General features: G+C 42.4%; 2 protein-coding genes across 7 annotated transcripts in view; one reads left to right on the plus strand and one right to left on the minus strand.

Annotated features, from left to right (window-relative positions):
• pan2 (poly(A) specific ribonuclease subunit PAN2) overlaps positions 1 to 23,804 on the minus strand; it is a 112,863-nt gene that overhangs the window by 7,758 nt on the left and 81,301 nt on the right. The window contains exons 27-28 of one of the 4 annotated variants that reach the window (XM_068024880.1): positions 4,238 to 4,328; positions 1,548 to 1,806 (exon numbers count right to left, since the gene is read on the minus strand). The exons of 2 other annotated variants lie outside the window; for them this stretch is intronic. In XM_068024880.1, coding sequence (XP_067880981.1) covers positions 4,258 to 4,328 — 71 coding nt within the window. In that variant the 3' untranslated portion in view covers positions 1,548 to 1,806; positions 4,238 to 4,257. Of the gene's footprint in view, positions 1 to 1,547; positions 1,807 to 4,237; positions 4,329 to 23,804 lie in introns of those variants that run through there. One more of the 4 variants, XM_068024881.1, reaches the window with a different exon arrangement.
• inpp1 (inositol polyphosphate-1-phosphatase) lies at positions 1,637 to 21,931 on the plus strand. Of its 3 annotated transcripts, none has more exons than XM_068024890.1 (6): positions 1,637 to 1,956; positions 8,256 to 8,489; positions 9,601 to 9,661; positions 12,287 to 12,484; positions 19,573 to 19,744; positions 20,549 to 21,931. In XM_068024890.1, exons 2-6 carry the CDS (start codon positions 8,286 to 8,288, stop codon positions 21,051 to 21,053), a joined length of 1,140 nt encoding a protein of 379 aa, XP_067880991.1. In that variant the 5' UTR covers positions 1,637 to 1,956; positions 8,256 to 8,285; the 3' UTR covers positions 21,054 to 21,931. The 3 variants fall into 3 exon arrangements, with proteins under 3 accessions (XP_067880991.1, XP_067880989.1, XP_067880990.1); XM_068024888.1 differs by having other exon boundaries at positions 1,638 to 2,037; XM_068024889.1 differs by having other exon boundaries at positions 1,638 to 2,037; positions 8,259 to 8,489.

The raw sequence follows: 23,804 nt of genomic DNA on the forward strand, positions 1-23,804 counted from the left end.
TCATCCTTGTGTTCAAATCCCTCCACGGCTTCACCCTTCCTTATCTCTGTAATCTCCTCCAGCCCCACAACCCTCCTCCAAATCTATGCTCCTCTGACTCTGGTCTCTTTTGAACCCCCATACTTACTTTGCCCCACCCACTGTCAGCCCTGCCTTCAACTGTGTAAGTCCTAAGCTCTGGAATTTCCTCCCTAAAACTCTCTGCCTCTCCTCCTTTAACATGTTCCTTAAAATCTACCTCTTTGATCAAACTTTTAGTCACCTGTCCTTACATCACCATCTTTGACTTGGTGCCAATTTTTGTTTGACGATGCTCCTGTTAAGCACCTTGGGATGTTTTATTACATTAAAAAGGGCTATATAAATACAAGTTGTTGTTGTTGAAAGTCAAATTAATATGATGTTGGGTAACACAATGCACTTTATCACTGCAAGTTAATGATATTGGCAATAAAACAATGCACCAGGAGGTCAAAACTCACTGAGCAAGTTTCATCCATATACCAAAAATATCCTTAGATTATGAGCAAGCCTAGGAATTGTGAAACTCAGAACAAATCCAATGGTTTTCTCGGCCTCAGAAGCTTGTCAGTCCAACTACTGGAGTCAAGATAATCAGAGGGAGCAAAGAGAATATATTTAACCACTAGCATGCTATACATGTGTTTACTTTGGGGGATGTGCTTGTCTTTCCAAGTCACCAAGGAGTGTCCCAGGCATCTCTTTCTATTTTCATGCTGAAAAATTTGTCAATGATTGACATGGCCTTATCTTGTCACATGGCAATAATCTAAGAAATGGTCCAATTAAACTGAAAGATTTTAAAAATAAAACAACCTATGTCCGATTTCAATAGAACAAAAGGGAAACTTAGACCACAATGTTGTTGATTAGATACACTATTTCCTGCAGTGCCCACCAGTTGCAGAAGGGACTCCTGCCATTGACATCTTTATTATATTGCCTGAGACCCAACAGCCATATTTTCACAGGTCTCAAAAGGTGTTGCCAAGTCTCCAGCTAAAGCTAAAAGTGCAAAGCTGGATCTATTTCAGGAATGGGAATCAAGAGTCTCTGGCCTTTTGATAGACCAATACGAGTTACACTGAGTTGCTTTGGTGTCACCAAACAAAACACAGCACAAGTGATCACATGGTCCAATCAAACTAAAAGAAGCTCAATATAAGCATAGGGAAACTTCCCAACTAAATCTGAATGTTGTTCCCAGTGTCTATAGGAACATTTTATATCCTGCAGTGTCCTTTGATTGCAAAAGGCCTCAAGCATACTGGCAAACACTGCATGCTCCCTCTCCAAGAATCTGGGCATAGTAAGTACCATGGAAGACAGGCAGGCAGCCAGGACAAAGCCCTGGAGCCACAGCTGGAAATAAATGGGAGAACTCAGTATATTCAGTGGCTATGTCTGCACCCGGGTGTCCCTGGAGAGGAAGCATGTGGTGTTGGCGGCCTTCTGCTGCTAGAGGGACTGGAGTTCATTGCAGACAGACAATAATGACTTAATAGGTTTCCTTTTGTTTTGCCTGTGATTTGAAGTTTATTGTTTGTGCCCCTTTAAAAAGTGACACTTTCTGTTAAGTGTGATCCTTGATTGACGTCTTGGCCATTGTAATTTTGTGCTGGCTGCACTTTTTAAACTCTCTAGCAGCAAATCGCTCCTATGTCTGTTTTCTTGAAATTCGTGTCCTTTTTTTTCAGGTTATTCCCGAGCGCAGTGACTGGGCCTCCAGGAGCCGCCCTCGCAGTCAGGCCAAGAAGCTGAAGCCCTCAGGCAGACTATTACAAACTGTGGGTGGGGAAAGAGAAAATAAACACACGGAGTTAAAACTTCCTCCGCCCCTGCACATCCACACAAAGAGTAATTTCAAGTGCAGATCCCCCGGCGGCCGAGTGTGGAAGCGAAGCCTGGAACTGACACAGGAAAAAAGGAACGCAGGTTCGTGAGTACTGAATGCGGATCAAAGATTGCAGTGGACGGCTTTAACTCTTAGACTGACAGCCTCCGGGAAATCCCTAGGTTAGTTGGTGCACGTTTTCAGCTCGTGTATTGTAATATAGCTACACTTCTATCGGTCATCTCCACATCGTGTGGTAGTGTAATGTAAAGGTGATGTTCCTGGACTAATATCTGGCCGATATGTGACTCCAGTCCCACCCCGACATTGACTCGTAACTGCCCACTTAAATGGTCCAGTTAGGTCCCCCCCAAGGGGCTGGATCCATGGAAAACCCCTCGAATTGTATCCAGAAAATATTTGTTTTGCTGTAAAATGTACATGGCATGTAAAATGAAATGGAAGGGTTGTGAGGCAACTCACTCCTGTATTGAAGGAAACTGATCTCCTTTGCACTCTTTGTATTGTCAACTTGGTGCTGTTTGGAACTGTTTTGTAATGTATTTTTTTTACAGATCTTTATGAATAAAATATAATTTGGAAAAAAATGTAAGCCAATCAGTCAGGGCAGCGAGGGATGGGCAATAAATGCTGGTCTTGCCAGAGCCACCCACATCCTGAAAATTAATTTTAACAAGTTTTTAGTAGTTACACTTATACAATAATCATTTTTTTGCAAAGTTTCACTAATGAGCTTCTTTCTATCAGAAGCCAGGTGATTGAACAATGAAAGGCTGCTCACGTATCAGGAGCAGCTTTTCTATGACCGTAGGAATGACCAGGATCATCTTAGACATGTTTTGATGTCCCAAGAAGTTCATCAGTGGTGTTGGAACAGGTTAAAGGGTTTGGGACAATGTGTGAACTTATGAATGCAGAGTAACACCACATCAGGAAAGACTCTGTATAGAATATTTGTTCCAAGGCTGTCTCAATCAAACAGGTTTAAAGCATAGAAGAAGCACTATTAGACCTTTTACAATGTACATTAATGATTTAGACGTGAAGACAGGAGGTATGATCAGTAAGTTCGCAGATAACACGAAAATTGGTGGTGTCGTAAATAGTGAGGAGGAAAGCCTTAGATTACAGGATGATATAGATGGGATGGTAAGATGGGCAGAGCAGTGGTAAATGGAATTTAATCCTGAGAAGTGGGAGGTGATGCGTTTTGGGAGGACTAACATGGCAAGGGAATATACAATGGATGGTAGGACCCTAGGAAGTACAGAGGGTCAGAGGGACCTTGGTGTACTTGTCCATAGATCACTGAAGGCAGCAGCACAGATAGATAAGGTGGTTAGGAAAGCATATGGGATACTTGCCTTTATTAGCCGAGGCAGAGTATAAGAGCAGGGAGGTTATGATGGAGCTGTATAAATGCTAGTTAGGCCACAGCTGGAGTACTGTGTACTGTTCTGGGCACCACACTATAGGAAGGATGTGATTGCACTGGAGAGGGTGCAGAGGAGATTCACCAGGATGTTGCCTGGGCTGGAGCATTTCAGCTATGAAGAGAGACTGGATAGGCTGGGGTTGTTTTCCTTAGAGCAGAGAAGGCTGGGTGGACCTGATTGAGGTATAGAAAATTATTTATTTCTTTTATTTATTTATTTAGAGATACAGCACTGAAACAGGCCCTTCAGCCCACCGAGTCTGTGCCGACCAACAGCCACCAATTTATACTAACCCTACAGTAATCCCATATTCCCTATCACCTCCCTACACTAGGGGCAATTTACAACGGCCAATTTACCTATCACCTGCGAGTCTTTGGATGTGGGAGGAAACTGGAGCACCCGGCGAAAACCCACGCAGACACAGGGAGAACTTGCAAACTCCACACAGGCAGTACCCAGAATCGAACCCGGGTCCCTGGAGCTGTGAGACTGCGGTGCTAACCACTGCGCCGCCCATGAGGGGGCATAGATAGGAAGAAACTTTTTCCCTTAGCGGAGGTGTCAATAACCAGGGGGCATAGATTTAAGGTAAGGGGCAGGAGGTTTAGAGGGGTTTTGAGGAAAAAATTTTCACCCAAAGGGTGGTTGGAATCTGGAACACACTGCCTGAAGGGGTGGTAGAGGCAGGAACCCTCACAACATTTAAGAAGTATTTAGATGAGCACTTGAAACGCCATAGCATACAAGGTTACAGGCCAAGTGCTGTAAAATGGGATTAGATGCTTGATGGCTGGCACGGACATGTTGGGCTGAAGGGCCTGTTTCTGTGCTGTATAACTCTACGATTCTATATTGGTCATTTAGCTTTGGTGAACCCAGCGCCCTGAGTTGGCTCCATGTTTATGTTGTTAAATCGGCTTACCAGTACAGCTTTTCCTGGGTCTACAAATTTTCTGGTGACCTCCAGGAAATTGATTTAACAGCAAAAATGCCAGGGGCTGGCTCACATAATCCTAATTAAAAGACAAAGAAAAATAGCTGAATTCAAACTGATAACTGAGCAGATAGCTTCCTAATAATACTTGGATTTATACAGTTCATCATCACATTTTCAAGTAATGTTTACACAATGAGTTGTTTTGGAGTGCATGGTTTATTGTGCAGGGAAATGCAGCAACCAATTCTGCACCAGCAACATCCCATAAACACCAATAAAATAGATGATCCGTTAATCTGTTTGTTTTTGAAAGGTGTTGGATGAAGTTGGAACATTGGCCAGGCACTGGACGAGTTCCCTATTCTTCTTCAAATAGTGCTGGGAATCTTACACAGGGAGATGGGACCTTGGTCTAACATTTCATTGGAAAGGCAATGGCTCTGATAAAGCAGAACTCCACTGAAATGTCCGTCCAGATTAAGTGTCCTTGTTTTGTGGCAACTTGAACCCACATTTCTGACATAGAAGAGCAATGGTACCACTGAACCAAGCTGATATGATGTCTCCCTGTTAATATTCAGACTATGTGACCGTTCAATAGATGTGCCTGTCTGAGAATCACACTATAGAATACAGTGGAGTACTTAGGTCTGTAATATTTTTACATTGCGATCTTTGTGTACTTGAGCATGTTGTAATGTTCAGAGAACCACAATGTGTGTGTTGGAATAAATGTAATTGTGAAGCTTTTCCTCTTGCATTCCATCATAACGCCTCTGGTACTTATTTTTCCAACCCTGCATCCTGGAAATGCACAAAAGCCCTTCACAATCAGCTGCTTGTGTTGGCTGTGGTGCCCATCAATGGTATCCTGGTAAACCCAGCTTTAATAAACTTTTCACTCAGAACTGCATTTATTGGGTTTTGTTTAGTTTGGGTCTGATTGAATCAGAAAGATGTTTATGTATTCAGGTGATCGCCTGCCTAGTGTTTGGACAGACAGTCCAGTTTTGGGGGTAGCAATTTTTGTATCTTAAAGCCAGACAGTAACACTACAGTTTTCAATCCCTGCATTGAAAATAAAACCCTCTAACCCCAACTCACTGTCAAGTTCCAGACCTGGGTGAAAGATGAAGCTCCTAGAACAATTCTCACATTGCACTGGGCCCAAAATGACAATCCTGCTGCACTTTTACTAGGAAATATGGTTTCTAAAGAATGTTTCACAGACATTTGGTCCTGAATATGGTAAAGGATACAGAGGTTTTGGAAAGGATGCAGAGGAGAGTGATCTGGATGTCATTGAACCTTGGTAGTTATGAAGACCGCCCCCAAGAATCGGGCTTATTTACTTCAGTTAAGTGCAAGCTTAGAGAGGTTGTGAGTGAAGTTTTTAAAATGAAGTGCATTGATGGAGACTGTTTAGATAGGTCAATTGAGATGGATAGGGATAATAGGTTATGACTGTAAAATCTGCAATTCTGCAACATAATATTAAGTCTCAATTTCATTTTCCTTGCTTGTTGCCACAGACAGGATAGGTCAAATGGCCTCCTTCTTTACTCAATGATTCTGTGAAATGCAGCACAGTAAGAGGGATTCCTATAGTTGAACCAGTTTGTTAAGTGTAATTGAACCTGAAATGCTGAATGAAATAACACAGGTAAACCCCAAAGCACAGATGTCTGACTACAAAAATACAGAAGTATAACACAAGACCCAAGTTTAATTCTGCCTAGAAGATGGATGGATTAGAAGAGTCAGGGATAATTGATGTTTAGGGTAATGATGCTTTACAGATTAAATATGTGACTACCCCATAATCACTCAAAGAAGTCCTGGTTTAATTGCCAATGCATGTTTTCTCAAGATCAAAACTTGCTTTTTTTTTAAATTTCCACTTTAAAGTATTTTAGTAATTTCATCCCATATTGAAGGAGGAATACTCTGTATTCTTCTCCTGTGTTAATTTGGAAAATCATATGCTAATATTTGAGGGGAAAAAATAAAAACCATGATGGAAAATCTTTGAGTGGAGGCACTTTTCCTTTGGTTGGTTGTACATAAATTCCTGCAGTGGGATCTGGTCAGGGTGCATTACTGGTATGGCAGCTATTTGAGGAATATCAATGCAGAGTGTACAGTACATGATCATCACTGGCACCCTGTGCCCTATCTTGCTCTGTTCTGCAGCACTTGAGTTTTATATATTTGTAATCCCTGTTCTGATTTCTCTATGTAGGACCCTTACCAGATGCAACCCAATCACACAGAGCCTGCAGTACACCAGATGTTTAGATTTTTAGATTTAGAGATACAGCACTGAAACAGGCCCTTCGGCCCACCGAGTCTGTGCCGACCATTAACCACCCATTTATACTAATCCTACACTAATCCTATATTCCCCTACCACCTACCTATACTAGTGGCAATTTATAATGACCAATTCACCTATCAACCTGCAAGTCCTTTGGCTGTGGGAGGAAACCGGAGCACCCGGAAGAAACCCACGCAGACACAGGCAGGACCCAGAATTGAACCCAGGTCGCTGGAGCTGTGAGGCTGTGGTGCTAACCACTGCGCCGCCCAATTCATGTTAGTGAATTGAAACCACAACACAACAACTTCACCAATTTTCAATAGCATGAAGAGTGACATCAAACTTTGTCTTTCATTTGTTGACTAACCTGCTGTGCATTGCCAACGTTTTCAGAGGGGTTGTGAATGAAGTTTTTAAAATGGAGGGTATTGATATTGGACTGTCCAATGTATTTATTCTGTTCCATAATAAGGCCAAAAGCCAAGTAAGATGTTGCTTTATTTGACTAGAAAGTGGCGATGTGGTTAGGTTTAAATGCTCACTTATGCATTGAATGCAAACATTACTCCATTATAGGGAGCTGTAATAATCTATATTACTGTATAATGTTAAGTGTTATAAGGGAAGACATCTGTACTTTTGCGGGGGCGGAGAGGGAGGGAGGTGGGCGGGCAGTGTTTCTCTATTAATTTTATGCTCCATAGCAGGGAGTTGTGTGTGTTCTGGCCAACATTCCTCCCTCAACCAACACCACCTGAAAAAAAAATCAAATGAATTCGTCATTTACCTGATTGCTGCTTGTATGACCCTACTGTGTGCAAAATGGCTGCTACCTGTTCCTACATAGCAGTCACCTCACTTCAAAGTCAGGCACTGTATCTGAGATGCTTTGAGATGTTTCTGAGTTGCTTTAAGTTGCTTTATAAATACACGTCTTTCTTTAAATCAGCTGATCAGTGGCAGGCTGGGAGCAAACCTCATGTATGATTTTTTCCCTACATATTACACACACATATACTGTCTGAGCCAAGACAATTTGGTACTGAATTAAAATATCAATAGTTACAGCCTGGTTAGAGGAGGAGAGACTTGCATGGTGACCTGCAAGTCCTTTTGCTGTCTTCAGTTTACTCTGTTTTCATTGACCAAAGGGTTTTGTCCGTGAGAAACCACAGAAACGCTTTCAGAATGTGCTTTTCAAGAATCTCAGAAAACAAATCCTCTATTGGGTAACTCTTGAGTTTTATAACTGAAGAATGGTCCTCTGACTGCTGAGAATTGGCCTACTGTTACACTTCCAGTCACTGCTAAAGGCAAGGCTGCTCAGTACTGCCAACAGGAACATCTGTCAGAAAGGAGCAAATGACTACAAAACATTGGTATAACCTTTGAATCTGGCAATTTGAGTTAGGTTGTTAAACAATTTTAATTATTTGCAGAGGCAAGATCTGGCTATCAAATTTTATATTTCAAGAGATATTGAAATTTTCCGCCCCTAATTTTGCCAGGACTGCTATATTAGGAATCGGGTGTTTACAGCTGTGATATGCTACGATGCATTTATTTCCCGTAGTTTAGAAAGCCTTAGTTAGGTAAGAATTATAGTATATGTCTCCTTTTTAGACAATAGGAGCCTAAGTAGTCAGCATCACCTGCCCTAACATTTCTGTTTGTTTTTTAAAGCAGTGCTTAAAAGGTTACCACATTGCAGCAATGGCCAGTATCCTAACCACCTTGATTTGTGCTTCTGAGAAATCGGCAAATATTGCTCGAGCTTGCAAGCGGGAGGAGGCACTGTTCCAGCTTCTGATCGAAGAGAAGAAGGGACCAGATAAAAATAAGAAGTTTGTACAAGACTTCAAGACTCTGGCAGATGTCATCATTCAAGAAGTGATTAAGAATGATATTGCAGAAAAGGTACTGACTATACCAGAAAGGCAGGCTGGGTGAAACACTGCATTCGAACCATGTGTCTAGGTTCAAATAAGAGGTCTCTTTTCTGAAATCAGTAATCTCAGTGCAGTCCCCAAGTCACATGAGCTCATAGTACAAAACTGCATTCAAATGCTTCACTCATTTAGCAGTCTTGTTCAGGTGCAGTGTTAGAAATGGAACCATCACGCTTGTACACCACGGAGAGCAGTTCAAGGGTCAGAGGTTGAGGCATATGCTGAGTGATGCAAAGGAAGCAGGACATTGTTTTTGACCCATAGCTTATCTGACATGAGTTGGAATCCAAGGATGGCAGTTGAAGAATATTTCATTCCCACTATTGAGGGTCAGCTGACCATGTTCTGGCCTCTCAACATTAATGAGCAAGAAAGTTGCCCCAAGAGCTTAAATAAAAATGGAATGGAGAGGAAAGGGTCTGTGTCATTATTAAAAACTTAACAGAACAAATTGTTCTGTTTATAAATATGGTGCTGACATTTGCTGTGTAAAGATCTTTTAAAAATAAATGTACTTTAAGGTCTTAAGCATCACACGTTTTAATTTTAGGTAAAAATGTCGTATAAATAAGAGGCATTCATAAATTTCAACCATTGGAAAAATATCTCACTTGATCAGGGAACGTCTGCTGCATTACACACTGTTCCAGCGGTTTATCCAACATGACAAATGGTTGCTGAGAGGTTTTTTGGGCGTTGCTGTAAATAACAGCATAGTCCCTTTTCGCAATTTATTTTCTAAAAACCCAAATCTAACTTTTAAATTCCAAGAAAAAAATGAATAATACATTGATAATCCTTGGAATGAGTTCATGTGAGACTCTAGTTTTAATTGGAGGGAAGAGGAGTAGGTGAATGCAGCCTCCATTTTGCCCTCAACAGTTGCTCTGCTTCAGTTTGGGGCTGGCCTGGAGAGAGGATGGGTTGACATCCTATGCAAACTCATTAAATGAATTTGTTTTTAAAATCTGATATTTTGGCTGCTAATTGCTTGGCTATCTTGTGTTTTTATTAATTGTATGTTTAAATTATCTCCATAACTTCCAGATACTTTAATCATTATCTTTCTGTCAAATCAGTTTCCAGAACTTGCACCGCACATCGCTGGAGAGGAATCCAATAAGTTTGCAAATGGTTTGGGTATGTTACAAAATGCTTATCAGTTATTCCACAATCGTGTAGAATGCAGTCAAGTTTTCAAATGCAAGGGAGCTGAAGGAAGACACAGTTGATGCTGAATCAGCTTTAATCAACTGATTGTATCCACTGACATTAATTTAGCTCCCTCATACTGACAGGCTCAGTAACTTCTTCATGCTGGCATTCCTACCACCTTCCTTATTGTTTTGATGAAAACCTCACAAAGTTCACAAATAGATCGAACAAAATGAAGGGGTATTGATATCAATCATTACGCTTAGTCATTTTTAAAAAACTTTGAAAGTAAAGTTGGTGGTGAGACTCCAATCTTTTCTTGCTGAAATACATAAATTGCTTATCAGGTCATTTGTAAACTTACTCCAATTTTCTTTCTTTCTCTTTCGAAGGTACTGACTTTTTTTTTGATGGGGTACAGGTCTGGTGATGGCAACAGGTGCTCCAGGACCTCCCACAAATAACCATTCTTCATGCATGAGCCCAAGTTGCAATCACAGGAACATTAAAAAACATTTTTCAACAGCAGTCATGGAACATAAATGAGGACCTCATAGTCACTGTGATCTCCTGTACGCATTAAATCACCTTGGAGAGGAATTTTCCAGATTTTGTTCTGCCTGAATGCCAAAGGGTTTTTAAATCTGTTTGTTTTTGCCTATCCCAGAAGATTACATAACTCCTGGCCGGGTGGGAAGGAGATACTTAGGATCACACTGTTTAACTGCATCATTATTGTTTGGGACAGACTCACTGGACTATCATCTCGTATAGTCATATGTAAATCTGGCTGATTTCCAATCCAACCATGGGAAGAAGCCAATAGTAGCACCACCCCTGCCCCAAATAACACCTGGTAATTCAGCCCAAACCAGAGTGCACCTGGGACCTTTCTCATTTCTCTGGCTCTGTACCACACCAAGCAGTGCATTTACTTATTAGAGCCATCTGGGAAGCACCAGTGGCCTTCAACCTTAGTGTTGCAGGGTACACAAACTATTTGCAGTTAGAAAATTAACTGTAGCTCTGACAACGTTAACTGTTAAAATGGATCATGTCAGCAAAGTGTAATTGGATACTGTTGTTAAAGCCTTATAAAGAAATCACATGGCATCCTAGTCGAATATAAATGCTTAAATATTTGTACAATACTACAATGTAATTTCTGGGCTATAAATGTTCAAACTGCAGTTGGTAACTTCCATGGCAGTTTACTTTGCTGTAATTTGGAGTCTTGCTGAGTCATGTTGCAACAAATCTGTTGTGCTTTTCTCTTTAACAACTAACTTGCTGGGTAATGTGATGTGATTGCAGGGGGTGAATTATTCTGTATTTAATCTGCAAAACTGGCATTTAGCAACAAATTCTAAAACAGTCTCACCAGTGTTTCAGATCAGTTAATACGATAGAGAAATCCTTAATCAGATGTTGCCAAACAGTAGCTTGTCGGATTTATGTACACACCAGATGTCAGGAATTTCCTGAACTAGTTGGCTCATAAATTTCAAAACCATAATTAGCTGTACTAGTCTGTTCACAATCTTGGTGTCACATTTAACCCCAAGATGAGCTTCCGACTTCATATTCGTGCTATCACTAAGATCGCCTATTTCTACCTCCGTTAACATCGCCTCACCTCAGCTCATCTGCTGCTGAAACCCTCATTCATGCCTTTGGTTACCTCTATACTTGACTATTCCAACACACTCCTGGCTGGTCTCCCACAATCTACCCTCTGTAAACTTGAGGTCATCTAAAACTCTGCTGCCCATGTCTTAACTCTCAGTCACATTCAGTTATCACCCCGAGCTTGCTGACCTACACTGGCTCCCAGTTAAGCAACATCTTGATTTTAAAATTCTCATCCTTGTTTCCAAATCCTACCATGGCCTCGCCCCTCACTATCTCTATAATCTCCTCCAGCCTCATGACCCTCTGAGATATCTGCACTTCTCTAATTCTGGCCTCTTGAGCATCCCTCATTTTAATTGCTCCACCATTGCTTCAGTTGCCTAGGCCCCAAGCTCTGGAATACCCTCCCTAAACCTCTCCTCCTCGCTTTTCACCTTTTAAGACACTCCTTAAAACCTATTTCTTTGCCCAAGCATTAGGTCATAAGACCCAATATCTCCTTATGTGGCTTGGTGTCATATTTTGTTTTATAATGCTCCTGTGAAGCACCTTGGGATGTTTTATCCAATCATCCTGTAATAATTAATTACTCGGTTTTGCCAATTAGGATTAAAAAAAATACAAGTATCAAATTCGTGTAGTTAGGCTTACTGTGAGGTTGTTGAGCCAGATTGTTGGAATGAAGTTGGAGCAATTCGAGCAGGGTTAACTTTAAATGGCTTGTTGACTCATCCTTCCTCATGACATTTCTGCCAATTCAAAACTGTCACTATGGGGTTACAAACCAGTATGTTTTAATTATACGGTGCTTGGTTTTGTTCATTGCCAACTATAAAACACAGTTAAGTACAAGAATGGAGAAGGCTGGCACACCTGGACTATTCCAAACTTTTTGAATTGATATCACCACTTGTATTCTTTGGAGTAACTCTGGTGAACTATAATCCAGCAAATATAATACCTCTATTCCCATTATAGGTGAAACCATTACTGTGAAAGTTTGCAAAACAGAGCAAGGGACAGCAGAATTGCTGAGCAAAGTGCTAGATGGGAATCTGAAAGCTGCTGGCCTTTTGGCCAAGTGTATCCATGAAGATATCCACATTGATGGTCCAGACTTACAAAAACTAACAGACATCCCTATTGACACCATAGGGATATGGATTGATCCTATTGGTAAGTGAAGCCTTTACGAAAACAATTCTTCCCACTCTCTCGTTAGCCCTGTGAATTCAAAGTTTCAGAAGGTGGAGACTTTGATTTTGTGGAATCTCCATGAACACTGGCAATGCAGCATTGCCATTCTGTTTTATAACTCTCATGCTAGGCCCCCAACTGCCAAGAATGAGGCACATCAATTTTGTCATGAACATAGATTTTTAACTGTTGTTGGAGTGAGGAAATGACTTGTTAAACAGATCAGCTGTGGCTGGAAAAAAACATTTACATACTAACAGACAATGAAAGTGAGGTAGCGCATTCCAGGGCCTGCTAAGGAGGATACAGTCCACAAGAGCCAAGACTGGTTAGACCAACTGGTCACATAACTAACTGGCTGTTCCAGGGTTTTCTTTTGAACTGGCCACAGAGAGCTTGAAGGGAGAAAGTCTGTTTGGTCCTGAACGGAGACGATCTCTCCTGTCTGCTCCCATCTCTTTCTCACAAGCCTCTGAATCCACTGAAGTCACATGAACCCCAAAAGAGAAAACTCTCCTACAGTGAATAAGGTTTAAGAATAATACTGGGCCCCAACGAAAAGCAAGATCTACTTACAAACAAGGACTCCACAGTGAGCTCGAAGAACTGTAACAAAAACTTTTCAGATATTGCCTCAAACTTTTCACTTCATTTTTCTTCTCTTTTCTGTCTCTGTTTGCATGTGTGTATCGCGTATGCATGCTGGTGTGGGTGTGTCCTGTATCCATAGGCGTCAACCGAATTAGAGTTTAAGTTCAAGTTCAATAAATTTCAAAATTTCTTCTTTAAACGTAAAAAAATCTGTTTGTGCTGGTTTCTTTGCCTTACAATTGGAAAGCGGTGAACAAGGATTCATCGGGGGGAAGCTAAAAACACAATGTGTTTATAAAATTAAACCGTTACAGTAAGACCAGGTGAAGGCTGAGAGGGACTCCTAGACACCTTTCTCATCTGGTTGTAACAGAAATTTGGGTGCTAGCGTCCAGAATCAACCCACAGACAAACGAGAGAAATTGGAAGTGGGAAGCCAAATTTTTCCCAAGCAAAAAAAAAGAGCAAGATTTCAATACAGCTTTTCTTGTGGTTGTGTGTGATTGAATACTAACATGTCGGCAACTGAAGCTAGTAGCTCTCCTAGCCAGTATGAAGTACCTTGGGATAAGTTAAAAGCACTGTCTATGGAGGAGTTAAGGAAATGGCTGAGCAGTGTGGGATCACTGTATGTGGCAAGGCTAGGAAGTCTGAACTGCTAAGGCTAGAGGCCAACCATTTCCCCCTTGAATCTGAAGAAGCAGAAGCAGTGTTATCAGTAGACCTAGACAGGGTACTGCTAGCAAAGATACAATTGGAACAAAGGAAACTTGAATTAGAAAATGGGGAAAGAGAAAGGGAGAGACAGGAAAAGAGAGAGAGAGAGAGAGAGGCAGGAGAGGGAGCAAGAAAGAGCCTTCCAGAAGGAATGTGAAAAAGAAAGACAGGAGAAGGAACGAGAGAGAGAGAGAGAGAGAAAGAATATTCCAGAATGAATACGAAGAGAGAGCTGAAGTGGCTTGAGTTAACGAGGAGGCGACAGAGTAACCCCAGTGAAAGCATGGCCAATATAGAGGAGCGTAATTTAGGGCTGGGTACAGAATTGTTCAAACTAGCTCAATTAATTCCAAAATTCAATGAGGAAGATGTAGAAACATTTTTTTGTATCCTTTGAGAAACTGGCAAGGCAGCTAATATGGCCAGCTGAGACCTGGCCTCTTACTACAAAGCAAGCTAACTGGAAAAGCCCATGAGGTTTATTCCCTGTTGCTAGATGAGAGTTCATCAATTTATGAACTGACAAAAAATGCTGTCCTCGAGGCATATGAATTAGTACTCGAAGCCAATCGGCAAAAGTTTAGAACCCTCAAGAAGCAAGCTAATCAAATTTATCTGGAGTTTGAAAGAAGTAAGCAGCTGGCTTTTGACCAGTGGCTGGGGGCTCTTAAAGTACAGCTCAGCTATGAGAATCTCAGAGAAGTAATTATGCGAGAGGAATTTAAACACTCTCTCCCATTTTCAACAAAGACCCATGTAGAGGAGCAGCGGGTCCAGAGAGCCCAGCAAGTGGCTGTTCTGGCCGATGAGTTTGCTTTAATTTATAAGTCAGTTTCCCAGTGGAGAACCTTTCCTCCTACAAATCCGAAAGCGACAAAGGGTGAGAAGGTGATAGGAGCCCAAGCGGTCCTGGGAGAGAAAGGAAAGCAGGAGACAGAGGGGGCCCTCCTCTAGCCAAAAAGGAAGGTGCTGGGAGCAAGAGTGAGACCCGGAAACCTGTGTGCTGCCATTGTAATAAAGCAGGGCATTTAAAAGCTGACTGCTGGAAACTAAAGGGAAAACCTGTAGAGTTAATCAGGGCACACCCGCTCAATGAAGCAGAAAACCTGATGGAAAGCACAACAGAACAAGCTGTGTCTTGAACTGCAGTAAGAGTGAGACCCAGGAAGTTTACTACTGCAAGTTTAGGAAAATTTAATAGGATTCTTGAAGGTCAGCAGGGTTTTGTGTTTGAAGGAAAAATAACCCCATACCCCTCAAGTGGGGCAAGCAAGCCCATAGTGATGCTCGGGGACACAGGGGCCACTAAATCTCTTTTGCTGGGAAAAGGCTTGACTTTTCCCCCAGAGAGTGCAGTGAACACCAGAATGGTGGTGAATGGTATTGGAGGGCAGTGCATGCCTGTACCTATACACCAGGTGCAACCTAGTTTTGGGACCGGTGACTGTAGCGATTGTCCCTAGTTTGCCAGTGGACAGGTTGATCTGCTCCTAGGTAATGATCTGGTGGGGGGTGAAGGCAATAGCCCCCCCAGTAGTGAAAGACCGCAGAAGGTCAGAGAGACAGGGCAGTGGCAGGAGATGGACCCCTGCAGTTTCCCTGAATGTGTAGTGGATCAGGCCATGATCAAACCAGCCCCCCCAGAGGAGACTGCATTAGCACTGCAGGCAGATGTCCAGGTCTGTATGTCTGAGACTTTCTTTGGAAAGTTAGGAGACCCAGGGAATGAATTAAATGGGTTTTCCCTAGCTGAGGCTCAGCAAGCCGACCCAGTGTTGCGAGAGTTAGCACAGGCTGCCCAGTCTGAAAGTGAAGCAGAGGAAGTCCCTGATTGCTTCTATTTGAAGAATGAGGTACTGCAGAGGAAATGGAGTTCTCCTCACAGACCTGAAAGCAAGGAGTGGACAATAGTTCACCAGTTAGTGGTGCTGCAGAGGTACTGAAGAGAAGTATTAAGGGCCCACGAGACTACAGTGCTGTACATGCTGGTATACGAAAGACCAAAGCAGTTTGACTGGCCAAAACTCCACAAAGATGTGGTGGAGTACTGCAGGAGTTGCCACATGTGCTGGGTTGAGGGGAAACCCCAACCTACAGTGAAACCTGCACCCCTAAGTCCTATACTGGTATTAGGAGGACCCTCCAGCAGAGGGCTGGTGAACTGTAAGGGACACCCGCTGAGAACAAAAGGGGACAGGCAGGCACAAGGCTGGCAAAAGTTTAGAAAGAGAACAAAGACAAAGAACAAAGAACAGTACAGCACAGGAACAGGCTATTCGGCCCTCCAAGCCTGCGCCGATCTTGATGCCTGCCTAAACTAAAACCTTCTGCACTTCCGGGGTCCGTATCCCTCTATTCCCATCTTATTCATGTATTTGTCAAGATGCCTCTTAAACGTCTCTATGGTACCTGCGTCCACCACCTCCCCCGGCAACAAGTTCCAGGCACTCACCACCCTCTGTGTATAGAACTTGCCTCGCTCATCCCCTCGAAACTTTGCCCCTCTCACCTTAAACCTATGTCCCCTTGTAACTGACTCTTCCACCCTGGGAAAAAGCTTCTGACTATCCACTCTGTCCATGCCGCTGATAACTTTGTAAACCTCTATCATGTCGCCCCTCCACCTCCGTCGTTCCAGTGAAAACAATCCGAGTTTATCCAACCTCTCCTCATAGCTAATGCCCTCCAGACCAGGCAACATCCTGGTAAACCTTCTCTGTACCCGCTCCAAAGCCTCCACGTCCTTCTGGTAGTGTGGCGACCAGAATTGCACGCAATATTCTAAGTGTGGCCTAACTAAGGTTCTGTACAGCTGCAACATGACTTGCCAATTTTTATACTCTATGCCCCGACCGAAGGCAAGCATTCCATATGCCTTCTTGACTACCTTATCCACCTGCGTTGCCACTTTCAGTGACCTGTGGACCTGTACGCCCAGATCTCTCTACCTGTCAATACTCCTAAGGGTTCTGCCATTTACTGTATACTTCCCACCTGCATTAGACCTTCCAAAATGCATTACCTCACATTTGTCCGGATTAAACTCCATCTGCCATTTCTCCGCCCAAGTCTCCAACCGATCTATATCCTGCTGTATCCTCTGACAATCCTCATCATTATCCGCAACTCCACCAACCTTTGTGTCGTCCGCAAACTTACTAATCAGACCAGCTACATTTTCCTCCAAATCATTTAGATATACTACAAACAGCAAAGGTCCCAGCACTGATCCCTGCGGAACACCACTAGTCACATCCCTCCATTCAGAAAAGCACCCTTCCACTGCTACCCTCTGTCTTCTATGACCGAGCCAGTTCTGTATCCATCTTGCCAGCTCACCTCTGATCCCGTGTGACTTCACCTTTTGTACCAGTGTGCCATGAGGGACCTTGTCAAAGGCTTTACTGAAGTCCATATAGATAACATCCACCGCCCACCGCCCTTCCTTCATCAATCATCTTCGTCACTTCCTCAAAAAACTCAATCAAATTAGTGAGACACGACCTCCCCTTCACAAAACCATGCTGTCTCTCGCTAATAAGTCCATTTGTTTCCAAATGGGAGTAAATCCTGTCCCGAAGAATCCTCTCTAATAATTTCCCTACCACTGACGTAAGGCTCACTGGCCTATAATTTCCTGGGAAAAAGTGACCAAGAGGGCAGGTTAAAGGAAGTCCGGAAGGAATCCCGGATGAAAACCCCTACTGTCCAGTCAGCCAACCCTGAAAAATGTGAAGTTTGACCCCACTTACTCCTATGTAAATGCAGACACTAGAAGCACCCCACCAGAGTTGCCAACAGCATTTACAGGAACCTGCAGAGACAAAGACAGACCTCTAGGGGGCAGAGAAAACGTGAGGGTGATGCCTCACCGAGTCGAAGTGCCACAGGGGAGAGCAGTAGAGTCTGCACAAATACCGTGATGCAGGCAGGAGTGTCCTCTGTGACAAAGAGGAGATTAGCAAAGAATCTTGCCCCACAGTCAGAACCAAAGAGAACCACCCATCCCCCAAAGTCAAAAGACTTTGCATGACTCAGCAAAGCACTGAGTGTGTGTTCAGGATAGACCCGCCCACTACTGACTCTCCTGGGAAAAAAATTACCTCAGCAGGAACAAAGACGCTAGGCAGCAATGGAAATGGGCAAATGGAAGAGAAACTGCCCCAAAAAAGAACCCCATGTTTATTGGGATGCCAAAAAGGAGCAATTTTAATAAGTTTTAGGATTTGTGAATGAATGAGAGAAATGCATGTTTTTTTTCTGTATCTTGTGTTTTTTCTTGACCCTTTTAATGAAATACAATTTTCTCAAAAGGCTTTTCATTCCGCTGGGTGTGGAGGTGTCATGCTGGACCCCTATCTGCCAAGAATGTGAGACATTAATTTTGTCATGAACATTGATTTTTAACTGTTGTTGGAGTGAGGAAATGACTTGCTAAACAGATCAGCCGTGGCTGGAAAAAAACATTTACATACTAACAGACATTGAAGGTGAGGAAGCGCATTCCAGGGCCTGCTAAGGAACATACAATCCACAAGGGCCAGGACTGGTTAGACCAGCTGGTCACATAACTAACTGGCTGTTCCAGGGTTTTCTTTTGAACTGGCCACAGAGAGTTTGAAGGGAGAAAGTCTGTTTGGTCCTGAACGGAGACAATCTCTCCTGTCTGCTCACATCTCTTTATCACAAGCCTCTGAATCCACTGAAGACAAATGAACCCCAAGAGAGAAAAGTCTCCTACAGTGAACAAGGTTTAAGAATAATACTGGGCCGCAATGAAAAGCAAGATCTACCTACAAACAAGGACTCTACAGTGAGCTCGAAGAAACGTAACAAAAACTCTTCAGATATTGCCTCAAACTTTTCACTTTATTTTTTTCTGCTCTTTTCTGTTTCTATTTGCAGGCGTGTATCGCATATGCATGCTGGTGTGGGTGTGTCCTGTATCCGTAGGTGTTAACCGAATTAGAGTTTAAGTTTAATAAATTTCAACTTTTCTTCTTTAAACCTAAGAAAGCCTGTTTGTGCTGGTTTCTTTGCCATATAATTGGAAAGCGGTGAACAAGGATTCACCAAGGAGGAGCTAAAAACACGGTGTGTTTAAAATTAAACCCTGTTACAGTAAGACCAGGTGAAGGCTGAGAGGGACTCCTGGACGCCTTTCTCACCTGGTCGTAACATAACAGAAATTTAGAGTAAGACCTAAGGCTCATGGTGAAGACGGGGTAAGAGTGGCATGAGATAAATCAAGTTGATTTGTCTTGAAAACACCCACTCAGTGCAGAGAGAGACTCCCCTTTCATTCCTCCTCCCTCCTACAGGTGGGCTTATTGTTGACTGGAAAATACTCCCTCTGGAGGAAGGTTAAGTAAAAATCTATTTTGGGGGTGCTGTGGAAACACCAGTCTCCTAGTTGGGATTTTAATGGACGAAAATAAAACAAGAGGAAAAAAGTATAAGAGCAAAATACTGTGGATGCTGGAACTCTGAAAGGAGAACACAAAAGTGCTGGAAATACTCAGCAGGTCTGGCAGCATCCGTCTAGAGACAAACAGAGTTAACGTTTCAAGTCTGTGGCCTTTCATCAGAACTGGCTGAGATTTAATGAGACTATATATTTCAAAGAACTGAATGAAGTTGAACTGACAAAATACATTCATTTTGTATTTTAAAAAGTGTAGTTAATTATACCTGAGGTGTCTGAATAATTTTTATATTGTATACATTTTTTTTGAAAAACCTGCAATGTTTGTTTACAGATTCAACCAATCAGTACATCAAGGGGCAACTTGAAGAGAATTTCAAAGATGGCATTCACACATACGGTCTGAAATCTGCTGCTGTACTTATCGGAGTCTTTGACAGAAACTCAGGGCAGCCAATCATGGGAGTCATTAACATACCATTTAATGAAGTGGACCTCAATTTAAGGTACATTGATTTTCAGTATTTGCTTTCAAAGGGTGCCAGCTATGCCACATGGACATGGCCAATAGAATATTTTGATTAACAAGAGCCGAATCTCATTACTGCACCCTGTACAAATCGATGTTGAGAGAAACACATCAAAACCAGCACCAACTAAAGATACTTGTCCCTTTCCTTTAGTGCAGTGACTTGATCTATTAGATTGGAAAACTTTCAGTTAAAGGCCTGCTACCTGACCCGAACCCGACGACATGTGTCAGGTTCGGGTCAGTTCGCTTTTCCGGGTCCGGCTTTCGGGCTCAGCTCGGCTACATACAGCAAGAATTGCATTTTGCTCTGCTGGCAAGTGTTAAAAGTAAAAAACCTACCTGAGCTGGGAGTCCGGGATGTGAAGGAGGGAAACTCTGAGTCTGCGCAGTAAGCGTCTCTATGATGTCATCATGCTCATGCTGCAGCTTCCTGCAGATTCGGAATGGGAAGGTAGGTAAAGGGAACGTTCTGGTGGTCGGATCGGGCTCGGGTCAAGTTGGGTTGGTTCTGATGTGGTTCTGTCGGGTTCGGGTCGGGTTTTTTTTCCATGACCTGAGCAGGCCTTTACTTTCAGTTCTTCTTTTCAATGTTGTAGAAGACCATAAGTCTGCTTCACTTCATCTCCAGATCACAATTAACTGACACACAAAGCAATTTCAGGGCCATTTAATGGAAACAAAATCTCAGGGTGATGAGGTCATCTCTTAACATAGCTAATGAGAGCTACTTGCTTTAACATATAAAATGATTTCTCTAATGCATGCTTGTTTTCTGCAGGTGGCGGGGGAAATATTACTGGGGTATTTCCTACAAGGACATCAATATCCACTCTGTACCAAAACAGATTCCTGCACACCACAACCAACTCTCAATTATCATGAGTTCAAGTGAGAAGGAAAGCATAAAGAAAGCATTAGCTCCTCTCTGTGGTGAAAGAATGTACTATGCTTGTGGAGCAGGATACAAAGGCTTGTGCACTATCCTTGGTTTAGCAGATGCTTATGTCTTCACAGAAGACACTACATTTAAATGGGATACCTGTGCCCCTCATGCCATCTTGAAATCCTTGGGAGGGGGGATTGTTAACCTCGCCAAAGCTCTTACTGAACCAAAGGATGGAGGCCCTAGTGGCTTTCCAGAGCTCCAGTACAAGCAGCCCGATGAAGAGGCAAAAGAAGCAGAGAAATGGGCCAACACAGGTGGTCTTGTAGCCTACAGGTCCCAAGAGCACTTAGAAGCTATTATTAATGCACTCAGTTTAACTGTAGGCACATGGTTGTAGTGTGAAGTAAAATGCCAACCTAACAGGGAATTTGTCTCAAATTTTAAGTGCCTTTTTAAACTCATTGTATCGTCCCAATCCCATTTTTAAAAAAAATTAGATTTGATATACAAAATTATTTTGGAACACAAAATAACAGTAAATCAGATGCACAGTATTTCCTTGATTTATCATCTTAAACTCGTGGACAAGGAAAAGAAATTATTGTACAGTAACTCAGACTCTTGCTATTTTTAAATACAATTATTTGTATATGATTTTATTTTTCAAATCAGCAATAGAACAATGAAAAGTTCTGAAGTAGAGTGAAAATCTGGCCACTGCTGGCTTTACTCATTCTAACGAATCAAAGGAGCTCCCTTTGGTCTCTTACCTGTAGGTCTGTAAAAGCAGTTATACTTGGGCAAAATAGTTAATGAGTTGCCCATATTACCAACAATGCAACAACTGTATGTATGTACTATTAATTCACAAAGATATATATTTTGGTTTCCAGTTTTCTCCCCTCCTTACACCATATGGAGACACAAACACTTTTGAGTAGAGAAACACTAAATAGTGATCAGGAGTTGGACCCCAGCTAATTTCTCCTAATCCATGGGCAGTGAGGCCAACTGCAGTGTCTCTGCTTTATTTTATGGGATGGGGACATCATAATTCTCAACAATCCAATCTATGTTCCTTCAAGTCAATGCCAATTAGTGGTTAAAATGAAATTTTTGCATGATGTTTTCACACAATAGCTATGGCAAAACATTGAAATGGAAACTAAATAATACAACCAAATAAAAACTGAATTAGTTGCAAGGATTATTTGCTGTTGCATTGACTTATGAACTGTTTTAGATAATTTATCATAACAGATTTAACTGCTGTACTGCCATTTTTCATAATTAAAGATTAGATGTACAATAATTGCCAACTACTGTCTTCTTTACTAGTGCTTTTTTATTTTTAAAAATATGCTACAAGTAATATAAATTGAGAAACCTAACGAAGACTCAAGTCCACGGCTCAAGACACCAAGGTCGAAAACAGAGAATGGGAAGTAAATTAGGGGACACCAAATTTAGCTTTTATAAGCCTCAAGATTGGAGAAGGGAGGAAAGCCAGAAAGATAATTTCCAGTGTGTGGGAGGCCCTGGGAAAGAAAAAAATGAAAGAATGTAACAAGTCTTCATTTCAACAGTGAGGATATGGAGAACAGAACATCTGTGTAGAACATATTTGCAACTTAATAGGAACAAGAGAGCAGCTATGATCATTGTATTAAGAGACACAAGATAGGTTGAAATGAAGGGAAATAGGTTGAGGTGAGAGGGGGACCACTGGAGTACCTGGACTTTGGCATTTGCACCACTCACTCATTCTGGGCTATTCCTGACCTGGATTTTCAGAAACAGCTGGGTCCCGCATGGCAGACTGGTACAAAAGGTGAAGTCACACGGGATCAGAGATGAGCTGGCAAGATGGATACAGAACTGGCTCGTCATAGAAGACAGAGGGTATCAGTGAATGGGTGTTTTACTGAATGGAGGGATGTGACTAGTGGTGTTCCGCAGGGATCAGTGCTGGGACCTTTGCTGTTTGTAGCATATATAAATGATTTGGAGGAAAATGTAGCTGGTCTGATTAGTAAGTTTGCGGACGACACAAAGGTTGGTGGAGTTGCGGATAATGATGAGGATTGTCAGAGGATACAGCAGGATATAGATCGGTTGGAGACTTGGGCGGAGAAATGGCAGATGGAGTTTAATCCGGACAAATGTGAGGTAATGCATTTTGGAAGGTCTAATGCAGGTGGGAGGTATACAGTAAATGGCAGAACCCTTAGGACTATTGACAGGCAGAGAGATCTGGGCGTACAGGTCCACTGGTCACTGAAAGTGGCAACGCAGGTGGATAAGGTAGTCAAGAAGGCATACGGCATGCTTGCCTTCATCGGTCAGGGCATAGAGTATAAAAATTGGCAAGTCATGTTGCAGCTGTACAGAACCTTAGTTAGGCCACACTTAGAATATTGCGTGCAATTCTGGTCGCCACACTACCAGAAGGACGTGGAGGCTTTGGAGAGGTTACAGAAGAGGTTTACCAGGATGTTGCCTGGTCTGGAGGGCATTAGCTATGAGGAGAGGTTGGAAAATCTCGGATTGTTTTCACTGGAACGACAGAGGTGGAGGGGCGACATGATAGAGGTTTACAAAGTTATGAGCGGCATGGACAGAGTGGATAGTCAGAAGCTTTTTCCCAGGGTGGAAGAGTCAGTTACAAGGGGACATAGGTTGAAGGTGCGAGGGGCAAAGTTTAGAGGGGATGTGCGAGGCAAGTTTTTGACACAGAGGGTGGTGAGTGCCTGGAACTTGCTGCCAGGGGAGGCGGTGGAAGCAGATACGATAGCGACGTTTAAGAGACATCTTGACAAATACATGAATAGGAAGGGAATAGAGGGATATGGGCCCCGGAAGTGCAGAAGGTGTTAGTTTAGGCAGGCATCAAGATCAGCGCAGGCTTGGAGGGCCGAATGGCCTGTTCCTGTGCTGTTCTTTGTTTGTTTGTTTGTGCATTTTCCAGGATTCTGAACTGATATTTTCAATGAACACTCATATGGTCTTGCCTCATCATAGGTTAAACATTTGCTGCATGGTGTTCCATATTGGGTCACATTGGGACATCAATGGTCATTGTTATGATGGAAAACTATATTTTGGAGCCAAATGATTTTGGTAATATTTCATGACTTTGAAAACATGC

The sequence above is a fragment of the Heterodontus francisci genome, chromosome X, assembly GCF_036365525.1.
Source record: "Heterodontus francisci isolate sHetFra1 chromosome X, sHetFra1.hap1, whole genome shotgun sequence".
Taxonomy (NCBI): domain Eukaryota; kingdom Metazoa; phylum Chordata; class Chondrichthyes; order Heterodontiformes; family Heterodontidae; genus Heterodontus; species Heterodontus francisci.

What these genes read in the sequence shown, in the direction of transcription:
- inpp1 (XM_068024890.1), top strand. Translation starts at nt 8,286, where the DNA reads ATGGCCAGTATCCTAACCACCTTGATTTGTGCTTCTGAGAAATCGGCA. An exon ending in TAAGTTTGCAAATGGTTTGG is followed by an intron (nt 9,662 to 12,286) that starts GTATGTTACAAA and finishes TTCCCATTATAG; the next exon opens with GTGAAACCATTACTGTGAAA. An exon ending in GATATGGATTGATCCTATTG is followed by an intron (nt 12,485 to 19,572) that starts GTAAGTGAAGCC and finishes GTTTGTTTACAG; the next exon opens with ATTCAACCAATCAGTACATC.